This window comes from Dermatophagoides pteronyssinus, unplaced genomic scaffold, assembly GCF_027571235.1.
Source record: "Dermatophagoides pteronyssinus isolate colony J.1.1.1.1 unplaced genomic scaffold, Derpt_VIB-CSIC_2022.12 sq0047, whole genome shotgun sequence".
NCBI lineage: Eukaryota > Metazoa > Arthropoda > Arachnida > Sarcoptiformes > Pyroglyphidae > Dermatophagoides > Dermatophagoides pteronyssinus.
In genome coordinates, this window is record NW_027461570.1 from 63,512 (window position 1) to 87,620 (window position 24,109).

The 24,109-nt window shown below is 25.9% G+C and overlaps 3 protein-coding genes across 5 annotated transcripts; 1 reads left to right on the forward strand and 2 right to left on the reverse strand.

The window, feature by feature from the left end:
- Positions 1–84: 84 nt before the first annotated feature.
- Positions 85–2,091, forward strand: LOC113798750 (lysosomal protective protein-like). Its single transcript, XM_027349329.2, has one exon. The coding sequence runs from the start codon at positions 426–428 to the stop codon at positions 1,902–1,904; it is 1,479 nt and encodes a 492-aa protein (XP_027205130.2). The 5' UTR covers positions 85–425; the 3' UTR covers positions 1,905–2,091.
- LOC113798751 (uncharacterized) lies at positions 1,900–11,796 on the reverse strand. The gene is made up of 5 exons (XM_027349330.2): positions 10,841–11,796; positions 10,573–10,672; positions 8,099–8,639; positions 2,813–3,783; positions 1,900–2,615 (listed from the first exon to the last, which is right to left on the reverse strand). The coding sequence occupies exons 1-4, from the start codon at positions 11,664–11,666 to the stop codon at positions 2,866–2,868; spliced, it is 2,385 nt and encodes a 794-aa protein (XP_027205131.2). The 5' UTR covers positions 11,667–11,796; the 3' UTR covers positions 1,900–2,615; positions 2,813–2,865.
- An 8,249-nt stretch (positions 11,797–20,045) lies between these two features.
- LOC142646074 (uncharacterized) lies at positions 20,046–22,217 on the reverse strand. 3 transcript variants are annotated; one of them, XM_075824088.1, is made up of 3 exons: positions 21,891–22,217; positions 21,648–21,790; positions 20,046–21,172 (listed from the first exon to the last, which is right to left on the reverse strand). In XM_075824088.1, the coding sequence occupies exon 3, from the start codon at positions 21,168–21,170 to the stop codon at positions 20,046–20,048; it is 1,125 nt and encodes a 374-aa protein (XP_075680203.1). In that variant the 5' UTR covers positions 21,171–21,172; positions 21,648–21,790; positions 21,891–22,217. The 3 variants fall into 3 exon arrangements, with proteins under 3 accessions (XP_075680203.1, XP_075680204.1, XP_075680205.1); XM_075824089.1 differs by having other exon boundaries at positions 21,648–21,796; XM_075824090.1 differs by having other exon boundaries at positions 21,648–21,770; positions 21,891–21,975.
- Between the last annotated feature and the right edge of the window lie 1,892 nt (positions 22,218–24,109).

Here is a 24,109-nt window from a genome sequence, read left to right on the forward strand (position 1 = left end):
AAATTACTCGGTAATTTTATTATATAAAAGATAATTTTAAAAAAAAACTCGTATGATTCGTTTTAACAAAAAAAACTAACCCATAGAGTACATTTAATGATTAAGATCATCATTAACAAACGAAAACAAAAAATCTGTTCAGTTCTGAATTTGTTTATTATTATTATTCATTATTCATTAATGGAAAAAGTGATAATTAAACACGTAAACATATCATTCGGCGATTGGAAAAATGTCATTGAATCACTATAGTGATGATAAATGATGATGATGATGATGATGATGATTGAAATATGATTTTGTGTTCGACTTTCCGTTTGTCCGTTATTTTCCATTCAATGTTTTTCTTTCATTCTTTCTTTCCTTTTTTTCACCTCGATTCAAATTGATCGATATTTTTTTGGATAAAGAAAACAACGAAAAACATGAGCCTTTTGAATATTGCAGCATTGTTATCAACATTAACTGCCACAAATTATTCATCAACAATATCAACCTTTCATCAACAACAACAACAACAACGTTTAATATCCGATAATTATAATAATGCTGATTTAGTGAACAATCTAAATGGTCTTAATTTTCAACCAAAATTCAATCATTATTCAGGATTTTTAACAGCATTAGATGATGTTTATCTTCATTATTGGTTTTTCGAAAGTGAACATCAACCATTAAATGATCCATTAGTATTGTGGTTGAATGGTGGTCCTGGTTGTAGTTCATTAGTCGGTGCATTAGAAGAAAATGGTCCATTTATAATTAATAAAGATTTTACTATTGATTATAATCCAAATACATGGACAACACATGTTAATATGTTATATATTGAATCACCAGCACAGGTTGGATTTTCCTATAAATTAGATCAAAATTATCAAACTGATGATAATGAAACTGCATATAATAATTTAGCGGCATTGAAAAATTTTTTTGAAAAATTTCCACATTTAAAAAATAATGATTTCTATATTGCCGGTGAAAGTTATGCAGGTATATTTATACCAATGTTAGCAACATTAATTATTGAACAACGTTTACCAACAATTCGTTTGAAAGGATTTGCATTAGGAAATCCATTATTAAATCTACAAACGAATATGGAATCACAATTTTTTTATCTTTATTCACATGGAATTATTGATACAAAAACCTGGTCAAATATATTGAAATTTTGTCCTTGTTATGGTCATCGTAAACCAATGTCATCATATTTGAGTCAACCAAATGATTTAAAGATGAAAAGAAATTGTAATAATGAAAATGATTTATCATATTATTGTCAAGATGCAATGAAAATGATTGAATATTATGTAACTTCATTTGATTTAAATCTATATAATATTAATAAAGATTGTAAACAAAATGATGATGATAATGATGATGAATCAACCAAATATTATTGGCAAGAATCATTAAAAAAATTTAATAAAATAGTTTTACCATTACCATGTTTATTGGATGATCATCCAATAACTGATTGGTTAAATCAACAATCAGTCAAAAAATCTTTACATGTACCATTAGAATTTCGTTGGGCATTCTGTAATAAAGTCGATTATGATCGTGAAAAATTTACTGTTCATAATGAAATTCTGAAACTTATTGATTTAGGTATTAATGGATTAATATTTGCTGGTGATTTGGATGTTGTTTGTAATTTTATCGGTATACAATGGTCGATTGAAGATTTACGTTTATTACCAATAAATAATCATACATATTGGAAATTGAATAATAATAATAATAAGATTGGTGGATTTTATCATAATTATCGATCAATGGAATCAAATGGTGGTTATTTAACATTTGCTACTGTACGTGGTGCTGGTCATTCAAGTGCAACGGATAAACCAAGTGAAACAAAAGATTTATTTTTAAAATTTTTAAATAAAAAAATTTAATGATTTTTTATTTATTTATTTACAATTTAACAAACAAACGATTGAAAAGTAGGGAGAGTGAGATAGATAGATAAAGAGAGTAAAGTAAAACAATTATATTTTTATAATAATAACATTCCAATTGTATTTTGAAATCTTATTTTGTTTTTTATGGTTTTTTTTGAAAAATAAAATATTTTTTTTTAAAGATGTTTCTCGGGAAATTTCTTGTTTTGTTTTTTGAATGTAAAAAAAGTCAAAGGAAAAAATAACAAACGTCAACGAATGAATAAAGATTTTTTTTCTTGATTTTCCAAAACAAAAGTAAAACAATATTCGAATGATAAATCCAAAGAATAATAATGATGATGATGATGATGAAAAAATTTCACAATTTTCATGATAAATTAGCCAGAATTTCTTTCGAAAGAAAAAATATTTTTGTGTATCCAGAATTCTTGAATGGGATTATCATTTGGGTTTTTTTTTGTTTGTTTCACATTGTGAAATTCGGACTTGTTTTTTTTCCGTTATAAAGATCATCATCATTATTATTAATTAGTGTAATGGTCTGTTTTGTTTTGTGTGTTTGTGTATGTGAAAAAAAATTGACAATCAAATCTGTTGTTTGTTTGGTCAGAGTGATTCCTTTTTCGTCCAATCCATTGGATTTGTGGTTGAAAAACATAGTTTCGTCCGAAAAAAAGTGAGAAACCGAATTGCTATCGAAGACTGCTTATAAAAAATGAAACGAAAAAAAGATTATCATTAGTAAAAAAAATATCGATTCTAATAATGATCATAGACAATATGGAATTATTATCATCCCAAGGGTAGTAGACATTGTCTTGTTATAATATCTTTCGCAAAACAAAAAACTAATTGTGTGTTTTGTGGTTTTTTCGAGAAAAAATAAAAATGTTACTTACCAAAAACAGACAAAAAATATTGATTTTTTTTATAAAACGAAAAATAATCAATTTTAAACAGCTGTAATCGCTGACATTGGCAAATTTAATGTTGATGATGAATGTTGTAATGATTGATGATGATGATCATGATGGTGATCATTATTATTTAAAATAATCATTGATGATGTTAAATTTTTATCAATTATCATTTGATTATCATTTACAGATAATAATAATTTTTTTTCTTGTAAATTTTTATTATTATTATTCTGTTGTTGTAATTTATTAAAATCAGTCGGTTGAAATGTTTGTTTATTGAAATTTGAATAATTTTGCTGTTGCTGTTGGTTATTTGAATGTAATTGATAATGATAGATATTATTGGTTGAATGTCCAATACCTCCTCCGTTGTTACCACCACCACCACCATTACTACTACCACCAGCACAACTATTAATACTACTACCGCTACCGGTACGTGGATGACGATAACGTATAATTGGAAGGCAATTAAATGTTTTAAGCCACGTTGTACGATAATATGAACGAAATTTTGCATTGAAAAAAAAATATAAAATTGGATTTACACAACTATTAGATGCACCAAGCCATTGTGCAATCGGCACCGAATCTTGTAATATTTGCATAAAAATTGATTGTTCATCAATTTGTGGTCCAATTTTTAATATAAAAAATATCACATATAATGGTAACCAACTTAATGCAAATAATAATACCAATACAATTAACATTTTAAATACTTTTACTTTTGAACGTTCAATAACTAATGATGATTGTCTATTACCATCTTTAATATTTGATGGTAAATGTCTGGCTAATTTTGGTAATTTACGTTCAGCAATTTTTTTCAATATTAATATATAAAATAATGCTATTATACTTAATGGTATTAGATATTGTAAACCTAAATTTACAATTAAAAAATGTGCATTTGCCATTCCTGTGCTTGGCCATTGATCACCACATATCTGTTTTCGAAGAAGAAAAAAAATATGTTTTTTAAAAAAATTGATTAAAAATTAAAGAAAATCTATCTTTATTATGGAATAATGAGGAAAAAAGTGTGAATTTCAGGGTGATTCATTTCATCAACAACAACGAGAAAAAAAGTCATAAATATTTAAATAAATTCATTTCAGCGAAAAGAAAAACATTTTGAAATTCCAATGAAATTTGGATTTTTTCTTGCATTTTTTTTTTTGCGCTAAAAATTTATAAAGAAATTGACGCAAAATAGACAAAATTGTTCTATTTTCACCGAGGGGAAAAAACGAAACGAAAATCAATTTTGATCAAACTTTAATTAAATAGAAATTCAATTCAATTTTGATCACTTTTTTTGGTGAGAATTTTTTCATTTCATTGCACCATTACGAACAACAAAAAAAAAACATTCGAATTGATCATGCGCACTGGATTTTGAAAAAAAAGTTTAAATTTTTTTTTCAAATAACTTTTTCTCAAATACTTAAAACCAATTTGAACTAATCATATGATTATTGTTTGTTTGTAATGTGATCTGTAGAGGAAAAAACAAAAGTTATGTAAATCGTTTTTTTTCCAAACAAATTTTCCATTATTTGTAAATTTCGTAACCAAAAAACCAAAAAAAAACCCAAAACCAGAATCCATAAAGCCTAAAGGTTTATTTAATGTCAACATTGATTTTTGTAAAAGTATATAAAAAAGTTATACAATAAATAAATTGATTCTTTATTGATATCGGAATCGGATGTTTTTCTTTTTCTTATTCTTATTCTGGGTGGACATTGTGGATAATGTTTTTTTCTCTTCTTTTCGCGCCGTTTGTTTGTTCATAATTTTTGTCCATATATAACACGCCAATAAGCCAAAAAAAGATAGAAAAATATTGTTCGTTCATTTTCATTTTTGATTTATGATTCAAGTTGTAATATTCTTTTATTTCTATAGAATGGATTCACATTAAAGTCTACATTACTATAATACATTTTATTATTATCTTATCGTTCAAATTACTCATGATGATCATAATGATGATAGCTTTTATAAAAATGGTCAATATTTTTTTGGGTTTCTCTCTCTTTGGTTTGGATCTTTGGATTTGTTACTTTTTACTTTAAACATTACTTATACGGGTAAATACGGGTAAAAATATATAACTTTGTTGCCCGCATTTACTATAGTAATAATAACAACCTTTTAATATGTTTTTTTTTCTTTGTCAATAATAATAATGACGATGATAACGATGATTATTACTTAAAGTTTATTATATTTGGTTATTATCATTTGGAGGTTTTTTTTTCTCCATTCAAAGATGTCATTGACATTGTGTAAAATCGTGTCTGTTTGTGTTTGTGTGTGTGGGAAGTGAGATTGATACGACCAAATAAAATCGATCGATAGAAGATCGATTTTTGTCGATCATATTTTTATCATGAAAAAAAATTCATTTTAATGTAATCGATTTTTGGCAATGAAATTGATCTACGAAAATTCCGGATATCGATTTTTTTGTTTGGGGTTTGTTTTGGTCGTTAGTGGATGAAAGAGGAAAGTAATGGCAACAACAACAACAACTTTTCCCTGGAAAACAACATTCTAATATTACAATAACAACAATGATAATTCATTTGTTTCATTTTTTCTTTGGTTTGTTTTGGCTTTTTCTGATGATTTGAACAATGACGATTCTTTGATTTTAGCATACTTGTTTATTAACAGGATGCATAAACATGATACACATAAACAGTGTTTTTTTTTTTGTCAAGTTTGTTTGTTTTTGTTTTGTTTTTTCGTCATTTTCTAATGGATTTTAGGATTTAATACGATAGAATTCCTGGAATGTTTTCAATTTTCAATTTTGTTTGAAAACATTTTTCTTAGAAAAAGAAAAATGAAATGAATTTAACTTTTTGTTTTCTCAAAATGAAACAAAATTTCTTGTTTGTTTGTCTGTTTATATTTGTTTCCGTTGAAATTACTAATCACAATTTCTTCTTTTTGTAAAAGATTTTTTTGTTTTCATTCATTATCGTACTGAATAAAAGAATTCCTTTAAAAAAACGAATATCATTTATCGATAATAGTAAAATTTTTTTACCCGAAGGAATTCATTAGAATAAAAGGGCCATATATATAGAGAAAGAAACAATAAAGATAAATTGAAAGAAATTGAGGAAGTCAAATAGTATCGTATCATTAGTATTCATCATTAGTATTCATCAAAAACAATAAGAAAACAAAAATAGATCTTGAACCCAAAGATCATACGAAGAAAATAGAAAATTAATAGAGATAACTTTCAGAAAATAATCTCACGAGTATATCATTTCCCTTTCCACCACCACCGCCACTGCCACCACAAGAAGAAGTATATCTTTTCATTTTTGTTTTTTCATTCAGCAAAAAAAGAAAAATGACTTTTTGATTCACCAATATCATTCTTGAATATCATCAATTTTTTCCATAATGATTAAACAGAACAGAGAATAAAAATTGAATTCTGAATGGTTATTTTTTTATTATTTGGGTAAACAAGAATCAATCCTTTTAGCATATCCCTTTTCATCATCGGATGTTGCATTAACCCTTACCACTCAGAAATAATGATTTGTAAAAAAAATGATGATGATGATGATGTCAAGAACAAAAAAACAACAAACAGGGAAAATCCATCAAATGTTAAAAAAATGTAAACAAAATTTTTTAGGATAAACCAAAACACAGATAGAAAAAGGCTCAAGCAATCCAAAAAGAAGAGAAACTTTTCATTCAATAAACATGTTTTTCTTTCTTTTTTTTTTGGATCAATTATAATTCATCTTCATCATCATCATTGATGAAAATATAGCAGCAGCAGCAGCGACGGAAATTCCTCTTGACGTCAACAAATTTATGAAATTATTAGTTGTTTACCAAGGAAAAATCTCATAAAATACAGAAAATCAAAAAACCAAAATAAAAAAAACCAAAAAAAAATTAATTGAAACATAGTATCCATCTTCATCGATGTCGTTGAAGATGCTTAAATAAATTATGGTTTAACGGTTGTTTGTTGTTGAATTAATATTTTTGTTCATAAACATCATTGATTATGGGTGAATATTTTGTTTGTTTGTTTGTTTGTTTTTCAATCAAAATTTTTTAAAATTAATTAATTAATTTATAATGTAATTATAATGTGAAACAAAAAACAATGATTTCTGGAATTTTGTTAATAATGTTTTTTGTTGTTTGTTTTATCATATTTTGGATTTCTTTTCAAGGTTTTTCAATAACTTCTCTTTTTACATATTTTTCCAGTGGAAATATGAGATTTTCATCGGAAAAAAAAACAAACGAAGTGAATCAAATTTCATAGGTCAGCGAAAGTTTATTGATTTTTGTTATGTAGTTTTGTAACAAACAAATCAAACAAACAAATCAAATCAAAAGTTAGCTTAGTAGTGTCTGTCATCGATGAATAATAACATTGTGCAAGTTTTGTTGAAAAAAAATGTCAAAATTGTTGTTGTTGATGGACATGCATGAATCTTTTCCTTTTTTTTCAACATTGGAAACCAAACAAAACAAAACAAGAAAAAAATCGTTTCTGAATTCATGAATTTCAAAAAAACGAAAAAGAAAAAAGAAAAAAGATTCGATAGTAAAAGATTTTCTTCGTTGTTGTCCCAGATAGTTTTGTCGCCTACTTTTACTTCTGTTTTCTTCTTTTGTCATTCTCATTCATTTCAATAGAATTTCATATTCATATTCTTGGTATATTTCATTGTTGCCGATTCTTTTGAAATATTTTTTGTTTCCTTTGAATAGAATTCTTCTATGGAAGGAAAAAAAGAATCTAATCATGAATCATGAATCAAGAATGATCAGCATCAGATTGAATAGAATCGACAATTTGTTCATAAAATTGAAATTTTTTTTTCTCCAATAAAGACAGAGGGTGTTTGAACATGAAAATACCCATACGAACTAATCCAAACTAATGGTTGAAAAAAAAATATTTTCATCATTTTGAACCGGAATTAAATTCAATGTCCAGATTAAAAACTTTTTTCAAAATCTCCCTTTTACAAATCTGATACAAAGTTTTTTGTTCCTTTGTCATTATTATTCAAAATAATGATAATAATGATAATATCATAATCATCGATTATAATCATTTTGTTCTTCTTTTCAATTTTCATTTCAAACTTTTTGTTAATTCCGTAAAAACAAAAATAGAAAGAAGAAATTCTTCTGAAGTTTTTGTAATATTGAAAATCTTTCATGAAATAGTTTTTTTGAAAGTAAACTTGCCTGAATTGTGGTCGATTGCTGCTGCTGCTGCTGCCGTACAAATGATGCTGAAATCTTTTCCTGATTTTGATTATCATTTGGATGATGTTGATGATGATTATGATGATGAAGATGTGGATGTGGATTAAGATGTTTGTGATGATGATAAGAATGATGATGATGATGATTATGATGATTATAATCATCTGAAAATTTATTGGCAGATGTTTCAAATATTGAAACCATTATATCTAATGCAGCTGATGTTTCAGTTTTTGTTTCAATTTCGAAAGGAATTGTTGTTGTTGTTGCTGCTGCTGTTGATGTTGTCATTATTGATGGACCATTACTATTAGTACTAGTAGCCGCTGATGCTGTTGCTGTTGTTATTGTTGTTGTTGTTGTTGTTGAATAATCATTACCAACATTAATAGTAATAACATCAAAATAAACAATCCATGGAAATGATATAATCATACTGAATAACCAAATCAGTATTATAGTTGTCCAACACATTACTGTTGAACATTTTTTACTTAATGGATAATAAATTGCATAGAATCTATGATTAAGTGTTGTGTGAATGGTGGATAAGGAACGTCAAGGCCAAAAAAAAAGAAATGAAAAAAAAATAAAGAATTCATAAGTTTAGAACAAAAAAAGAAAAATTCTTTGCATAAATTCTTTTAAAATTCAATATTTTTTTCTCCTTTTCAAATTCTCATTTCTTATATCATTATTATCGCTTTTTTTCATTACAATTCACTTATGTTGACATGATTTGCCTTTTTCGGTTCTTTTCTCTCTCTATTCTGTCACATCACTTAATGACATAGGAATTTGTTTTACGGAGAACGGAAAAAACAACAAAACAAAATTATTTCCAATCATTTTGTTGTTGTTGTTGTTGTTGTCGATTTGATTGAAAAATAATAATAAAAAACTAAACTAAACTAACCAAACATCAAATGAATGTAATTTTCATCTCTTCTCTCTCACACACACACTAACACACTAACACACTAATACAATCAGATCTCTGGTTCCAAAGAAACCAGATCTCAAATCAAAAGTTACAAATTACATGAAAGAAACAAAAAAAAAAATATTTATATAATTAATGATCCATATATATAAAATTACAGCGATTTTTTTTTTGTTTTGTAATATTAATCGTTTACAAACAAGCACACAATATTTATCAAGCGATTCTTCGTTTAGTCAAAAAAAAAAAAAGAAAATTTGAGAAACACTGATTTCTAAATTCCTAGTATGAAAAAAAAAGATTAATCAGCTAATGTTCAGTGTGTGGTTTCTGTTTCTGTTTTTTTGAAACAATGTTGAAAAAATTATTATCATGTTTTTGTTTGGTGTTATGTTTCTTTCTCTCTATGTGTGTGTGTTTGTAATGTTTTTTTTTCATCGTTTGATTTTATTGGGAAAATTTTTTTGTTGTCAATTTTTTTTTTGATTGTCAGAAAGAAATGATGAAGATAATTAGACACACACACACACCCCATTGCAACATCGTCTTGATGAATATTCTGGTGGGGTTTTTTCTTTCTATTTTGTTTGTTCAAATTTTCTTACATTTTTTCCTTTCTTCCTACGAATTTATGATAATAAGTGTGATTTTTTTCTGAGTAAATTCAGATCTAAATTCAACTTTTTTTTTAAAAAAAAAAGAAATGATTTTTTTCAATTCTATTTTTATGATCGAAAAAAACCGAAAGGGGTGAAATGGAATCATAAGTTCTTTCCCACATGATTTTTTTCTCCACATTCGCCAATAATTATCATCATCAAACGTATTGTACAATGGTTATTTTTTCGTTCGTTAGTTTTTCACCATTTTCCGTACAGTATAATATTTCAATTCGTGCATGAATGAAAATTTGAAATGTTTGGCTTGGATTCTTAACACACAAAAATCAAAAAAAAAAAAATCAAAAATAAAAAACAAAAAAAAAATTTCCGTTTTGTTTCACATTTTCATTAAATACAGGCCAGAAAATTTCAAATGTTTTTTTTCTGTTGTCAGAATTTTTTTCAGATTGGTCCAATTCATTCAATCATCATTCATTTACCAAACAATATTTATGTCTTTATTACATTTGTGTGCGCGTTCAATTCGTTGCTTTTTTTTATTTCATTTGTGTTGTGCCTGATTGTCATTTGGAAAGTCAAAAAAACAACAGCAAAATAAAAATTCCCTGAAAATCCTTTCACTTCACAAATCATCAATCCACTATTTTTCTCTCTCCCTATATTGGTATAATGATTCTGAAATGATCACGTAAAATCCATTTCTGTTTTTTTTATTTCAAATAAAAAAATATTGGCTTTATGTTCCGGACATACACCCATATATCATTATTATGTTTTTTTTGTTTTTTGTTTCCCCTCGATAAAAATCATGCTTAATTAGCCTTAATTTTCAATCATCATTAAATTTTGTTATGGATCATTTAGAAACAAGAATAAAAACAACTTACCGATCAATTGAAATGGCAACCAATGTATAAACTGAAGCATTAACCGATACACCCTGTAAATATGGTACTGCTTTACAAACTGATCGTCCCAGAACCCAGGCTATTGAAAAGAATATTGATCGATCGATTGATCGATTGATTCGGGAAAACAAAGAAAGAAATTAACAAATTAATTCAACAAATGTAACTATTATCTTTTTTTAGGTTAATTAGTAACAAAAAGTAGGCCATTTTGTAATTAGTATAAATTATAATTATTTATACTTACGTAGATAAATATTACCAATTAATGTTGGTATTAAACAAAATAATACAACTAATAAATCAGCTAATGCTAAATTACAAACAAAACGATAAAAAACTTGATTTGAACGATTTATTGTAATCAATGGTACTGATGATTGATAATAAACTGTTTGATGATGATATTGTGGTGTTGAACCACCACTACTATTATTATTATTATTATTATAATTATTATGCGAATTAAAACTTGGATTTGGTGATAAATTTATACGATTATTTGCTGTTGTTATTGTTGTTGTTGTTGTTTGAACATTAAGTCGATGTAAATTTGTACAAGAAGAATTATCTTTTGTATATGAATGATGATTATTTCCATTATAATTTTTTTGTTCACCATTATTAAATTGATTTGGATTATTATAATTGAATGCAGTTGTTGTAATTGCAACACCAGATTGTCTACATTTATTTTCACGTTTTAACATCCAAACAATCCATAATACAGATATATTACCAAATAAACCAAATAAAAATACAATTAAATATGCAATAATTAATATTATTGTCCATGATAATGAATAACGTAAATTACAAGCAGAAAATGTTGATAATATTATTGTTGTAGGCGATGATGATGCGGATGCGGATGCGGATGATGTTAATTCATTAAATGAACAATTAATATTCATTAATGATGAAATTGTTGATTCAGTTTGATTATTATTGATCAAATCTTCCATTGATGATGATGATGATTGCCAATCAAATAATGATTGACTTGATGATGATGATGATAATGGATGCAGAATTAAACTATGGTTATTATTATTATCAGCAAACAATGACATGATGATAATGATGATGATGATGGTAGTAAATAAAGACAAATAAAGATTGATCGTTATAAAATAGCCAATTTTACAAATTGATTTATCGAGAAAAAATTATCATTATTGATGGAATTCTGCTTTTTAAGAAAAGAAAAGAAAAAAAGAAAGTGGAAAATGTCATAATAATTATCAATATAAATGGAAAAAATCAATATCAAAAAAAATGAATTTCGAGAAACATCTAGAAATCAATTGAGTTTGTTTGTTTGATTTTTGATTTTTTGTTTTGTTTTTTTGTTTTGTTTTCTGTTGTTGCACCAATTCAATGTCAATTTTATTTGATGAAAATTTATTGAAAGATTTTTTCATTCATTCATTAATTCCCCTGTTCCTTTCTCCCTCTAACACACTTTTTTTTCACTGCGAAACATCACATGATTGTCGTCGTCGTCGTCGTCGACGACAACCGTCAAAACAAGTTCATTTTAGTGCCATGTTTTTTTTCCGTTGTTGTTGTTGTTGACTTATGAAATGTTATGAATGAATTTTTTATTTGTTGAAAAATTCAACAAAAAGCTACTGCATCTGCAATGATTAGATAATAATAAAAAAAACAGCAACAACAACAACAAAAGCACAATGAATAAATGAATCTTTTATTTGAACAAAAATATTTTGAAATCAAAAAAATCAATTTCAATTTGGATTTTATCATTTGAAAATGAATCAAAAAAACGATTAATATTTGAAATTTTTACAACACATGGTAGAATTTTCAAATATTTGGATTTTTTTGTTGTTGTTTTCTAGGGCAAACAAACAGATTAAAAAACGAATTTCGTTTTTCTTTCATTCAAAATCCAAACATAATGGCCATAATGGTCAAATAATGATGATACAGTTGTTTTTTTTTTTTTTTGGTCTGTTGTTGATGACATTTTTCAACCAAAACGACCATAAATTTCATTGGAAAAATAATAAATCAGTCTGGATTCATTCATGATATAATAAAACACACTTAACACTTAGACATTTAGATGATATTTAGGGGTGATATTCAGGGGTGATTGAACTAGAAAAAAATAATTGATAATGGATTTTTCATTAAATCAATGGAGTATGAAGTGTTAAATTGAATATTTCATCTTTGATTCATGACTATCATCATCATATGACAGGTTGTTTGATTCAATCGCAAACAAAAACTTCTAATTGAACCAAAAAATTAAATTAACCATTTGGGAAAAACTGACTGATCTATCAGTTACATCATTACATTCGGTAAAAGTCAGCAAAAAAACAAAAACAAAAATGAACGAATTTCATCGACTTTTGTCTTTTTTGTCAAAGTGTTAATAATTTCATTCACGTAACCCAGAAGAAGAAAAATTTTCTTCTTCTTTTTTTAAAAGAAAAATCTGTTAACGGTATAAAATTTTTTTTTCAAAATGTCAAACATTTAGTGTTGTTGTTGTTTACGATGTTTTTGTTGTTGTTTTTGATGCTTTTTTTTTGCTTTCGGGCTAGAAATAGCAACAACAACAACAGAATAAACGAGATAAAAGAAAAGCAAAGTCACGAATTCATTCTGAAGTTGTAGTCGAAAAAAACAGGTCGAGGAACTTTTTTTCCCACACTCAAAAAACAAACAAACAAAAACAAAATGTACTTGTTAATTTCAGGATAGTGACGACAACGACAACAACAAGAAACTTGATGACTTTTGAAAGAATTTTTTTTCATTCATTCAGTTTAAAACAAATTATTTTTTTTCGGGGAATGCGATATATGCAAAATAAAAAAAAAAGAAGAAGAAGAAGTTATTAATTCAAAATGCAAATGTAAAATGAGAAAAAGAAAGAAAGAAAATGATATGGATGTTTTTATTGCAAAAACAAACAAAACAAAATAATAAACGGAGGATTTTTCAGGCTAGACGAACACATACACATTAGACATTGCATTCATGCATGAATGTCTGACAAAAAGCAAAAAAACAAATGTTTTTTGTTTTCAAAAATTGAAATTAACAAAAAATGAATTCAGGTTAAGCAACTCTTTTTGAAATCCGTAAAAAACACAGAATAGAAAATTCATATTTCAAAAAACCAAATTTTTCATTTATTTTGAAATATTGAAAAGTTTTTTTAAAAAAAAGTTTGCTTGTTTGTTTTTTGGTTCATTAGAAAATAAACATTTTAATTTATTTATCCATTCCAAACATCATCATCATTGTCATCATTAATTATTAATTATAATGATTTATATATTGCCTGGATCCCCAAAAATCAATACATCTTGTTCATTAAATTTAACATTATTATGATGATCTTTGAATCTTATGAGACAATATTTTCTTCATTTGGGACCTATTATTATGTTTTCAGTCTGGAGAAAAATAAATAAATAAACATATATGACTATGAAAGAGAAAGATAGTCTATAGTCTAGAGAATCACAGAAAAATCAGAATAGAAAATTTAATTTTGGGTTTTCATGAATTTTTTAAAAAAAAGTCAGTCAAAAAAAAGAAATTCCCAAATTCTTAAAAGGACAACTTTTATTTTAAAATCAAAATCAAACATTTATTTTTATATATAAAAAAAAAATAATTGGTTTTTTTTTTGTTCAAAGTTCATTGGCATTCAGTTTGTTTGTTGCTCCAATATTCGATATATTGGATGATGTAAAAGTTTCGTTCTTCTTTTTTTTTTGTTGTTGTTGTTGCTGTTATTACATCAATGTTAATCACATAAAGATTATTTTGTATATAAAATGTGGGTAAGACTTTCGTTTTACTTCGGATTTATTTATTTTTATTTTTTTTTTTATAGTCACAATTTTAGTAACGAATTTTTCTTTTCACTGTTTTCCAATAGATAATATATTAAAATATACTTGCCTGAATGATTTTGTCATTTGTTGTTCGAGTTTTTTTTTGTAACTTGTTTATAACGAATGATGTTGATGATAATCGTATTTTCACTACAAACAAAAAAAAAACTATCGATTGATTGATGTTGTCATGGCAAACAAACAGATGAAGAAAATTTCGATTTACAAATGTCGATTCATACATTAGAAAAAAAAACAACGAAGAAAATCATTTGATTGATAAAAATTCTTTATTCATTCAAATGAAAACAACCAAACGCATTATCAAACATATCAAAAACAAATATCCACTGTTTTTTAACGATTTTAAAGAATCTGTTTTCATAAATTGTCAAATTTCAAACTGAATCAATCGAACAATTTTTTCCAATGTTTTTATCATCATCATCATCATCATCATCATTATTGAAGAATCTCTGTTTTCATAAATTGTACGCAAACTCAATACCAAAACAACAAATTATTATAGTAATTATTTGAGCATGTGCAATTCGGAATTTTTAGCGAAAAAAATAAAAGTTTTTCTTTCTTCTAGTTTCTTTATTATTTTTCCATCATAAATTGATCTACATTCAAGAAAAATTTCATCTTGTTTATATTGATTTTAACCAAATAAACATACACAAACATTAAAGGATCGATTGATTTTAATCTTTTTGTTTTAAGGGGGGAGAGAGGATAAACCAAACGGATCACGAATAGTTAAAATAATTGATTTTTTGCCCCCTCACAATACACACAAACATTGATTATCAAAGTTTTTTCTTCTTCTTCTTTCATCCTATCATTCATTCATTCATTCATTCAGAAAAACAACCACATGTAAAGCTTTATGGATATAAAAGTTTTTTTCCTTCTTTCTTTCTTTTCTTTCTTTCTTTGTGTTTTGTTTTGTTTCCATCCAAATAGTTATCACTAATTAATTAAGCCATGAATGAATTACAAATTTTTGGGTTTTTCGGTTTTTTCCCTCTCTCTCTTGGTTATCTACAAATGAGATTTTCATTTTCTATCATTCAAAACCAAACAAGATAAACAAACAAACAAACAAACAAACCAAAAACTGAGAAATGGAGAAAAAAAATGTCAATGAAATTGACATTGAATTAAACAAAACAAAAAGTATTAATACAGAACATGTTGTTGATGTTTATTGATCAGCCACAACAAACAAACGAAAAATTCAAGATTTTTTTTTTGACCCAAAAAAAAAATTTTCATTGTTTATTTATGAAAAGTTTTTCCAAATGGAAACGAATTATATGATTAATAGAAAATTTCTCACGAAAAAAAAACATACAGAATTTTTCTACAGAATCTATTCAATGCGTTGAAAAAAAACTTTAAATACAACTTGAAAAAAATGAAATTTTGTTTCAACGAAAAAGAAATTATCACCCACATTAACACGCCAGCACACACAGACCACTTGAACAATTGGAAACTTTTTTTTTCATTATTCGACCATCTTCTTTCAAACACAACCACTATTAATGTTGACACGGTTTTTCTTTTCTCTATTCACAATCAACGGAAATTCATAATTCCAAATAACTTGAAAATTCCTCATAACATCCATAATTATGTATGACCAAAAATATCACACACATCAGCCAATTTTCTTGTTGTTGTTCAAGTCGATTTCCCCCCTCTTGCTCCCCTCCCCCATACAAATTATCACGATAGAATTCAAGAATAATTGAGAATCTTCTGAATGCAGCATAAATTCCATTAATTTTTTTAGCAAACAATTCTTGAATTAATATCATTAACCAACAGAAAAATGAATGAATGAATTGAAATAAGAATGATTTGGAATAACGATCGAAGAATGTCTTCGGTATAGATTCAGCTAATAGAATGGGGGAAACAAAACGCGTGTGAGGGGGAAAAAATCAAAACAAAGATTGAGTGGGGAAAAAGAAAAGAAATTGAAAAAAAAATCGGAAATCGACAAACAAACGGAACCACCATTCAACCAACCAACCAACCAAGATGATAAGTGAAAAGATATTTTCAAGTTGAAAGTTTTTTTCCCAATAATGATGACGACAATAACAACAACATTGTATTTAAATTGAAATGAAAAAAAACACAAAGCTAAAAAAAACATTTGAATTATAATTCTTTTCGATTTTTTTTCTTTTGGATTCCAGTTGAAGAAGATGAAGAAAAAGAAGTAGAAATATCGAAAATCGAAGATGAACATAAAAAAACTGAATTTCAATTTGTTATAATTTAATTTTTTCTTCTTTTCTTTTCATTCAAATAAAGTGAATTGGAGGGAAAAATGTGAATTTTGCCCTTCGGTTACATGACATTTGTTATTCATTCGGTTATATTGTGTATTTTTGTTTCATTCTTTTCGATAATGAAAATTTCACTTGAATTTTATAAAATGATGACAGTTTGTCAACGGAAAATAACAAAAAAAAAATTGAAATTTTAATGAAATTTTCTTATCCACTTTTTTTTCGACTGTTTAAATCCTGGCAGGAGAATGTGAACAAATAGAAAAAAAATATATAACAAGATTCCTTGATTCTCTGGGGATCATCTCAATTAATTTTCAATTTTTTTTTCAAAAAAATATTTACATTTGGCAAATCATCATCATCCATTTATTTTCAAACACAAACACACGAAGCACAGCAAGTTTCAATGTCAAAAACAAAAAAAGAAATTCAACAATTTCAAAAACAATTCATGAATGAATAACCGAAAAAAAATCAAAATTTCAAGCAAAAATAAAATAATTATCGCTCGGTTGATTATTATCAATCATCATTGACATTTGTTGATTATTTATCTTGAGAATCATATTTTTGGAATTTCTTTTTGTTTTCGTTTTTTTTCCAAGGAAAAACAAATTAACCTTTGTAGGAAAAAACAAAGCAAAACAAATTGACATTTATCAACAACAATGAACCAGAAAAAAAGCAAGAAGAAAATAAAAAAATAACAAATAATATGAAATGAAATGTATAAGAATACAATTTGTTTATTCAAAGCAAACATTTATATATTCTATATAGCAAACAAAAAAATGACATTGTTTCTTCTGGTTGTTGTTGTCGATTCGTATTTCGCGAAAAATAAATTTTTTTTTCAATCAATGAACAAAACTGATAGATAAACTATGTATGTATGTATGTACGACCTAAATAAATCAACATCATCATTAATAATAATAATCGATAATGGCAATGGTGTATTGTATTGTTTTTTTTGCTTTCAATGCTAATCATTTGTTGTCAAATGAATGAATGGGATTTCAAACTATTCAAAACAACAACAACAACAACGATAACAAAAATAATTTGTTTTTTTTTATTATTATCCAGAATCCAGAATAACAAATAATAAAGTAACCAGCAAATACAAACAAACAAACAAAAAAAAAAATATTATGAATGTGTGTTATCGAAAAGTCAAAATTATTTATTGTCAAAGTTGTTGTTGTTTTTAACGTTCAAATACGTTATACCTTGTTAATTTTGATTGATGTTTTCAACGAAATTTTATTATTATTATTAAGATGAAAGTCATGATGATAAAATTTTAACAATTTCCTTTGAAATGTTTGCTATTCGCACAAACATTCATTATATTTTTTTTCTGTTCATTACAAATAACATCGAAAAGAAGCCCACCGAACAAAATTATCGATAAATATTGGTAGGGGAGTTACAAATGAAAAAAATCGATTGCCATTAACAAAAAAAAAAAAAAAAAAAAAAAAAAAAAATCAATTGGAATTGCAAAGATTGTGAATGAAAGAATTTTTATGGCTAATTTTTTTTATTGCGATTTTTTCTGAGACTCCTACACAGAATTCTTTTTTTCTCTCCCTCTCCCTCTCTCTCTCCCTCTCTCTCTCTCTCTCTCTCTCTCTCTCTCTCTTCGTTTCTGTTCATCATCATCATTATTGACATACAACAACGAGAAAAAAAAAATTAATGTTTTTTCGCCCATCTTTGATTTTTTTTTTTTTGGAGGAGAGAATCTTAGGAAAAGGAAATAATAACATACGTAAATTATCATTTGAAGGGAATAAACATTTTATGAGCAAAAGTTGAAAAAAATTGAGTAAAAAACCCAACAAAAAAAAAAATTTAAAATTCAAAATTCAACATTCAAAATCCACTGTCAAATAATGAATTTTTTTTTTCACTCTTTTTTTTCATTTCATTCGTTGTTGTTTTTGTTTACCTCGACAACAACAACAACAAATCTAATTGAATCAAACAAACAAAATTGAATGAAAATGATTTTGACTTTTTCTTATTCATTTTTTTCGGTTGCCTTACAATACAATTATTTACCTGTTCTAATATAATGATGTATGAATAATTTATAATGATTTTTCTTTTTTCTTTTTTTTTGGCAATATGAATTTGTAAACAAAAACATCAACAGCAACAACAAACAGTAAATATTCACAGAATTTTGATTAATGTTTTTTTTTCAACAGTGTGTCTTCTGTGTAAAAACGTAGAATGAAGAATGTTTCGAATGCTAATGTCGTTTGTTTGGTTGGTTGGCTGTTTTTTTTGTCTATTTTTATTTTTCTTGCGCATTTCATTTCTTTCGACATGAAACCTTTGTAAAAAAATGAAAGAATTTTCTTGAAAATTCTTAATTTCATTTCAAATTAATTTAATTTTTTACCTATATTAACAGCAACAACAACAACAACAACAACAACAAAAGTACAAAACGACCAAAAGAAAATCATTAAAAATTCAAAATTAGGCAAAAAAATTTTACATCATTTGCATGATGAATAATGGCAGTGAAGCCAACATTTTTTTTTTTCAATTTCAATTTTTTTAATTATTTAAAAAAAATTTTCCATTTGGCTAAATTCTTGTGTATCAATAATTCATATTGCCTGTATTCCATGGATTCTTTTTTTCCCTTCTTCTGAAAACTTCGAGAAAGGTTCATATTAGTTTGATAAGAAATTTTCACTTTCGGGTCCCGAAAATTTCAATTAATATCAGTTTCCTCTCGATCCAATTTCAAACGATGATTAAAAATTTTTTTTCTTTCTCCAAACTCCGTAAAAATATCATTTTTCATTTTATCAATTTCGAAAAAAAAACATTAAGTTTTCTTCTTCTTCTTGGGGAGAGAAAAAAAACATAAAAAGTTTATCAGTTCTTCATCACAATCATCAGGTTTTTGGAAATTAATTTTCAACAGTAAATTATTATTATTTTGAAAGAAAATTAAGAAAAATACAAAATTCTTCGAATTTTTATTTGCAAAACTTGGAGTGTTTGAGAGTGACTTTTCATTTTATAATTGAACATTTTGATCATGTCATTTTGTCTTTTTTTTTTTTGGCAACCAACTTCACAACTTCGCACACTATTATCAACATCATACATATTTATTTGCCTGAAATAAACACCTCTTTTTTTCAGTCATTTGTAAATTGGATTTTTATTTATTAAGCAAGAAAAAAAAATCTTATATTTTCAAAGCAATCAAACTTTAGTTAAACATCATCATTGAATCGGAATTGTTTTGTCCAAACAGCAATGATGATCGTAGCAATGATGATCGTGATGATGTTGTTGATGATTTACAAGTGCAAGTATAAAATGAATTTGAATGTTCAATATAATCATAATTTTTCATTAATAAATCATGTAATACTAATAATGATAACATAATTTGTTTAGTACCATTAATTAAATATAAACATTGTTGTCTTTCAAAATATTTTAATTGTTCATAATGATCAATGATTTGTGGATAGGAGAAAATTTTCGTCAGAATTTTTAAACGTTCACGCGAATAATTCAGCCATGTATTCGGTTCGATAATCATTGATTTTATTAATGAATTTTTAATGAATTTTAATTTTTTCAATAGAATACGTTGTGCACGACGTATGGTTTGATTTGAATCCTGTATATTTGGTCGTAATAATTCAATAGATATTGTTAATTTCCATAATTTTTGTTCAATACGTTTAAATATTGATCGTAATCGATTGAATAATTCATAATATAATCGATTCATTAATATTGGTTTTTTATTTGGCCAATAATAACAACCTTTTGAAAATTGTTGTTGTTTGTTTTCATTCATTGACGAACAACAACATTCAATTGTATTATCATTTTGATAAAGTTTATTTAAACGTTTAATAACATCATTCTTATAATTATCCTTATTATCTTTATTATCATTATAAACAAATGGAAAATTTTCATTCAATTCTTTAATAGACAATTCAATAAACTTTTCAAACATTATTTCATTGTTTATTGTTTGTGATAATTTTTGTTGTATAAAATTATCTAATTCTATTATTATTTCGGGTAACCATTGATTAATAATTGATTCAATATTATTAATAAATATATTTTGAATAAATTTTTTCATTTCTAATCCGATTAATTTATCATGTTGACATGTGAATAAGGAATTTTTGTTATCTGACTTTGGTTTTGACTTTGAATCAATATTTTTTTTGACAATTTCATTGTTTTTACTCGTTGTTTTCGATGATTGTTGTTGTTGTTGTTTAACATTTTGTTTGATAAATTCCATTGATTTTTGATCATGTTTTTCATGTTTCATTTGAATTTGAACTTTTTCAGCATCCATTACTATTCGATATTTTTCCAAATAAACAAAAAAAGAAAAAAAAGTTATTCTGTCAACAACAAAAACAAAAACGAAAATCATTCAAATTCTTTTTCACTATTCAACATTTTTAAATTGAAATTTTTAATCAAATTCGTTTTTTTCACTCGATTGAATCGATTGAACAATGCAAACAAAAAAAATGGGTCAGTTAAAACTTTTTCGTTTGAAAACAATTGAAAACAATCAAAATGTTCGAACCTAAATTTTTGAATTCTTTTTCAAACAAAAACAAAAAAAAACAGAAAACGACAAAAATTCCTTAAAAAAAGTTCATTTTGAAAAGAGCACAGAGATTTTTTTTTGCCTAAAAAAAATCATTCATTCGTTCAAATCGATAATCAGATCATTAGATATTCATTAATGAACCGATTGATAAGGGGAATGACAAAAAAAAGAACGAGGGAAAAAAAACGAAAATTGATTTTGAAATTTTACTTTAAAAAATGTGAACCCTTAATGACTTGCAGACTTATTTCTTTGTTACTATGATGATGATGATGATGATCAGAATCGCGGTCTTTGACTTTTTGTTTTCCTCCATCCAAACTTGAAAGAAGACTTTAATGAAGAAAAGAAAACTAAATCTAATGATTATATTTGTGAATATAGTCGATCAGTAAAGATCAATGAACAAACATATTGATAGATAATAAGAAATGACAATAGAAATATACGAACGAGAAAAAAAACAAACAAACAAACAATCGAGAATGATTTATTGTAAATGGAAAAAATAAAACATTTCATTGATTAATCAACCAAAAAAAATAAAAAAAAATAAAAAAAAAATTTAGATTCATCGATCAATCGTATTGTGTGTTTGTTTGTTTGTTTGTTTCTGGGTATTTACTTTTCAAAGCATCTTATTCATCATTCAAACCAAACAATAAAACAAAACAGTCGTTGAACTTTATCAAACAAAAACAAAACAAAAAAATATCAAATTATTCTTAATCCCCATTTATGAATTCAGGCATTGACTTTTTTCTTTTTTCTTAATTCTTTCTGAATCAGATTCTTCTTTCCCACCTCCAAAAAAAAAAACCAAAAAACCCCCTGAAAGAAATTCAATCAGAATTTCTAAAAAAAATTGAGAAATTCTATTTCTTTTTTTTTGTTTGGTTTGTTACCGATTGATTGATTGAATCAATCAATCAATCAATCAATCAATCAATCAGTTGCATAATGAATGCAAATTGAAATGTACGGAACAAAAAAAAACAAAAATAAAACTACTGGTTCTGTATACAGAGATCATTAACAACCGGATTTTCATTTATTCATTGAATTTTTGGAATCGAGAATATTCCAGAAACAACACAAACAAACAAACAAAACGATAAATAAATAAAAGTTTACCGGTTTCGTTTGTTGTTTTGTTTTTCTTTTGTTTTTGGATTCTGTTTTTGTTAATCAAATTTCCGAATAAAACAACAGCAATAGCAAACAGAAAAAAAGAAGAAGAAAATTTTCTCTGTTTTCATATATCCATCTTTTCCGTTGAATTATATAACACATAACCCGGAATTATATTTACTCATTTTGTTGTTGTTGTTAATGTTGTTCCTACTGGCTTGATTTGAATTCCGAAATAAATTATATTCAGTTTTTTTTTGATAATCTTTTCATCTTCGAATGTCTATATTATCGTTTTTTTTCGGTAGAAAATTAATTTTAATTTTAAAACAATAAAAAAACAAAAAAATTCAATTATGATTGAAAAATTTTCCGGAAAACAAGAAAAAAAGAACAAGAAAAAGAAAAATTTCCAGCAAATCACGTACGTACGAACAGAACGATAAAAATCCAACCGAAAAAAAAAACATTATTTTTTTTTTGTTTTGTTTGAAATTAATTCAAAAAAAAAAATACGGGAAAAAAGATTAATTGAATGACTGGAATGGGGAAAAAAAAGATTTTCGCTTGTTTGTTTGTTTGCTTGGTTCCATTTCATTTTAAACGAATTCCATTTTCGTTATCATCATCATCATCAGTCAATTATGATCGAATGATGAAATTTGTTGATTCGTGAATCATTCAAATGGTGTAGCAATGAAAAAAAAACCATATATTGAGAAATAATCAATAATGAAAAACATAAGCCAAATAATAAAAAGAAAAAGTTCAAATAACCAAAACACACACAGACATCATTATAATTGCTGTTTTGTTTTTTATTTTTTGTTCATTGACTACAGGATTGTCTTCTAATAATTCTTTTCATTTTTTTTTCTTCCATCTGGTTGTTACTCTTGGGATGTTTTGATATATCAAACACACACACACATATCATAATGATTTTTTCATCATCATCATCATCATCATCATTTTACTAAATATAATAAGTTATCATTATGAGAAAGGACAAATGAAAAACAAACAAACAAATAGACAAACATATCAGTATAAGATGGATATTATGAGTTCAAAAAACTTTTCATCTCTCTCTCTCTCTCTCTCGATGATGATGATGATAATAATAATAATTTTTCCATGTTGAAGACAGAATTTGCCTGGTGTTTTTTTTGAGTTTCATTTGTTCCTTGAGTTTTTGTTTATGAGATTCATCCGATGATGATGATGAGATTATTAATAGATCTTGTTTGAAGTACTTGGTTTTTGCCATTGAATTTGATGAGTTTTTTGTTGTTTTTGTTTTTTGTTTTAATGATTGTCTAAAATTATTATCAATTAGTTAATTAATAATTATGAATTTTGGTGATGATGATTAGCGTCTGTCAGAAAATATTCTCTTTTGGGTTCATTTTTGTTCAGTGTTTGATTGAGAAGAAGATTATATTTAGTATTTTATCTGTCATATTTTTTTTTTTGGTTCATTTTCCTTTCCCCTCCAAAACAAAAAAGTTGACATTGATTTTTTTTTTTTTTTTTTTGGT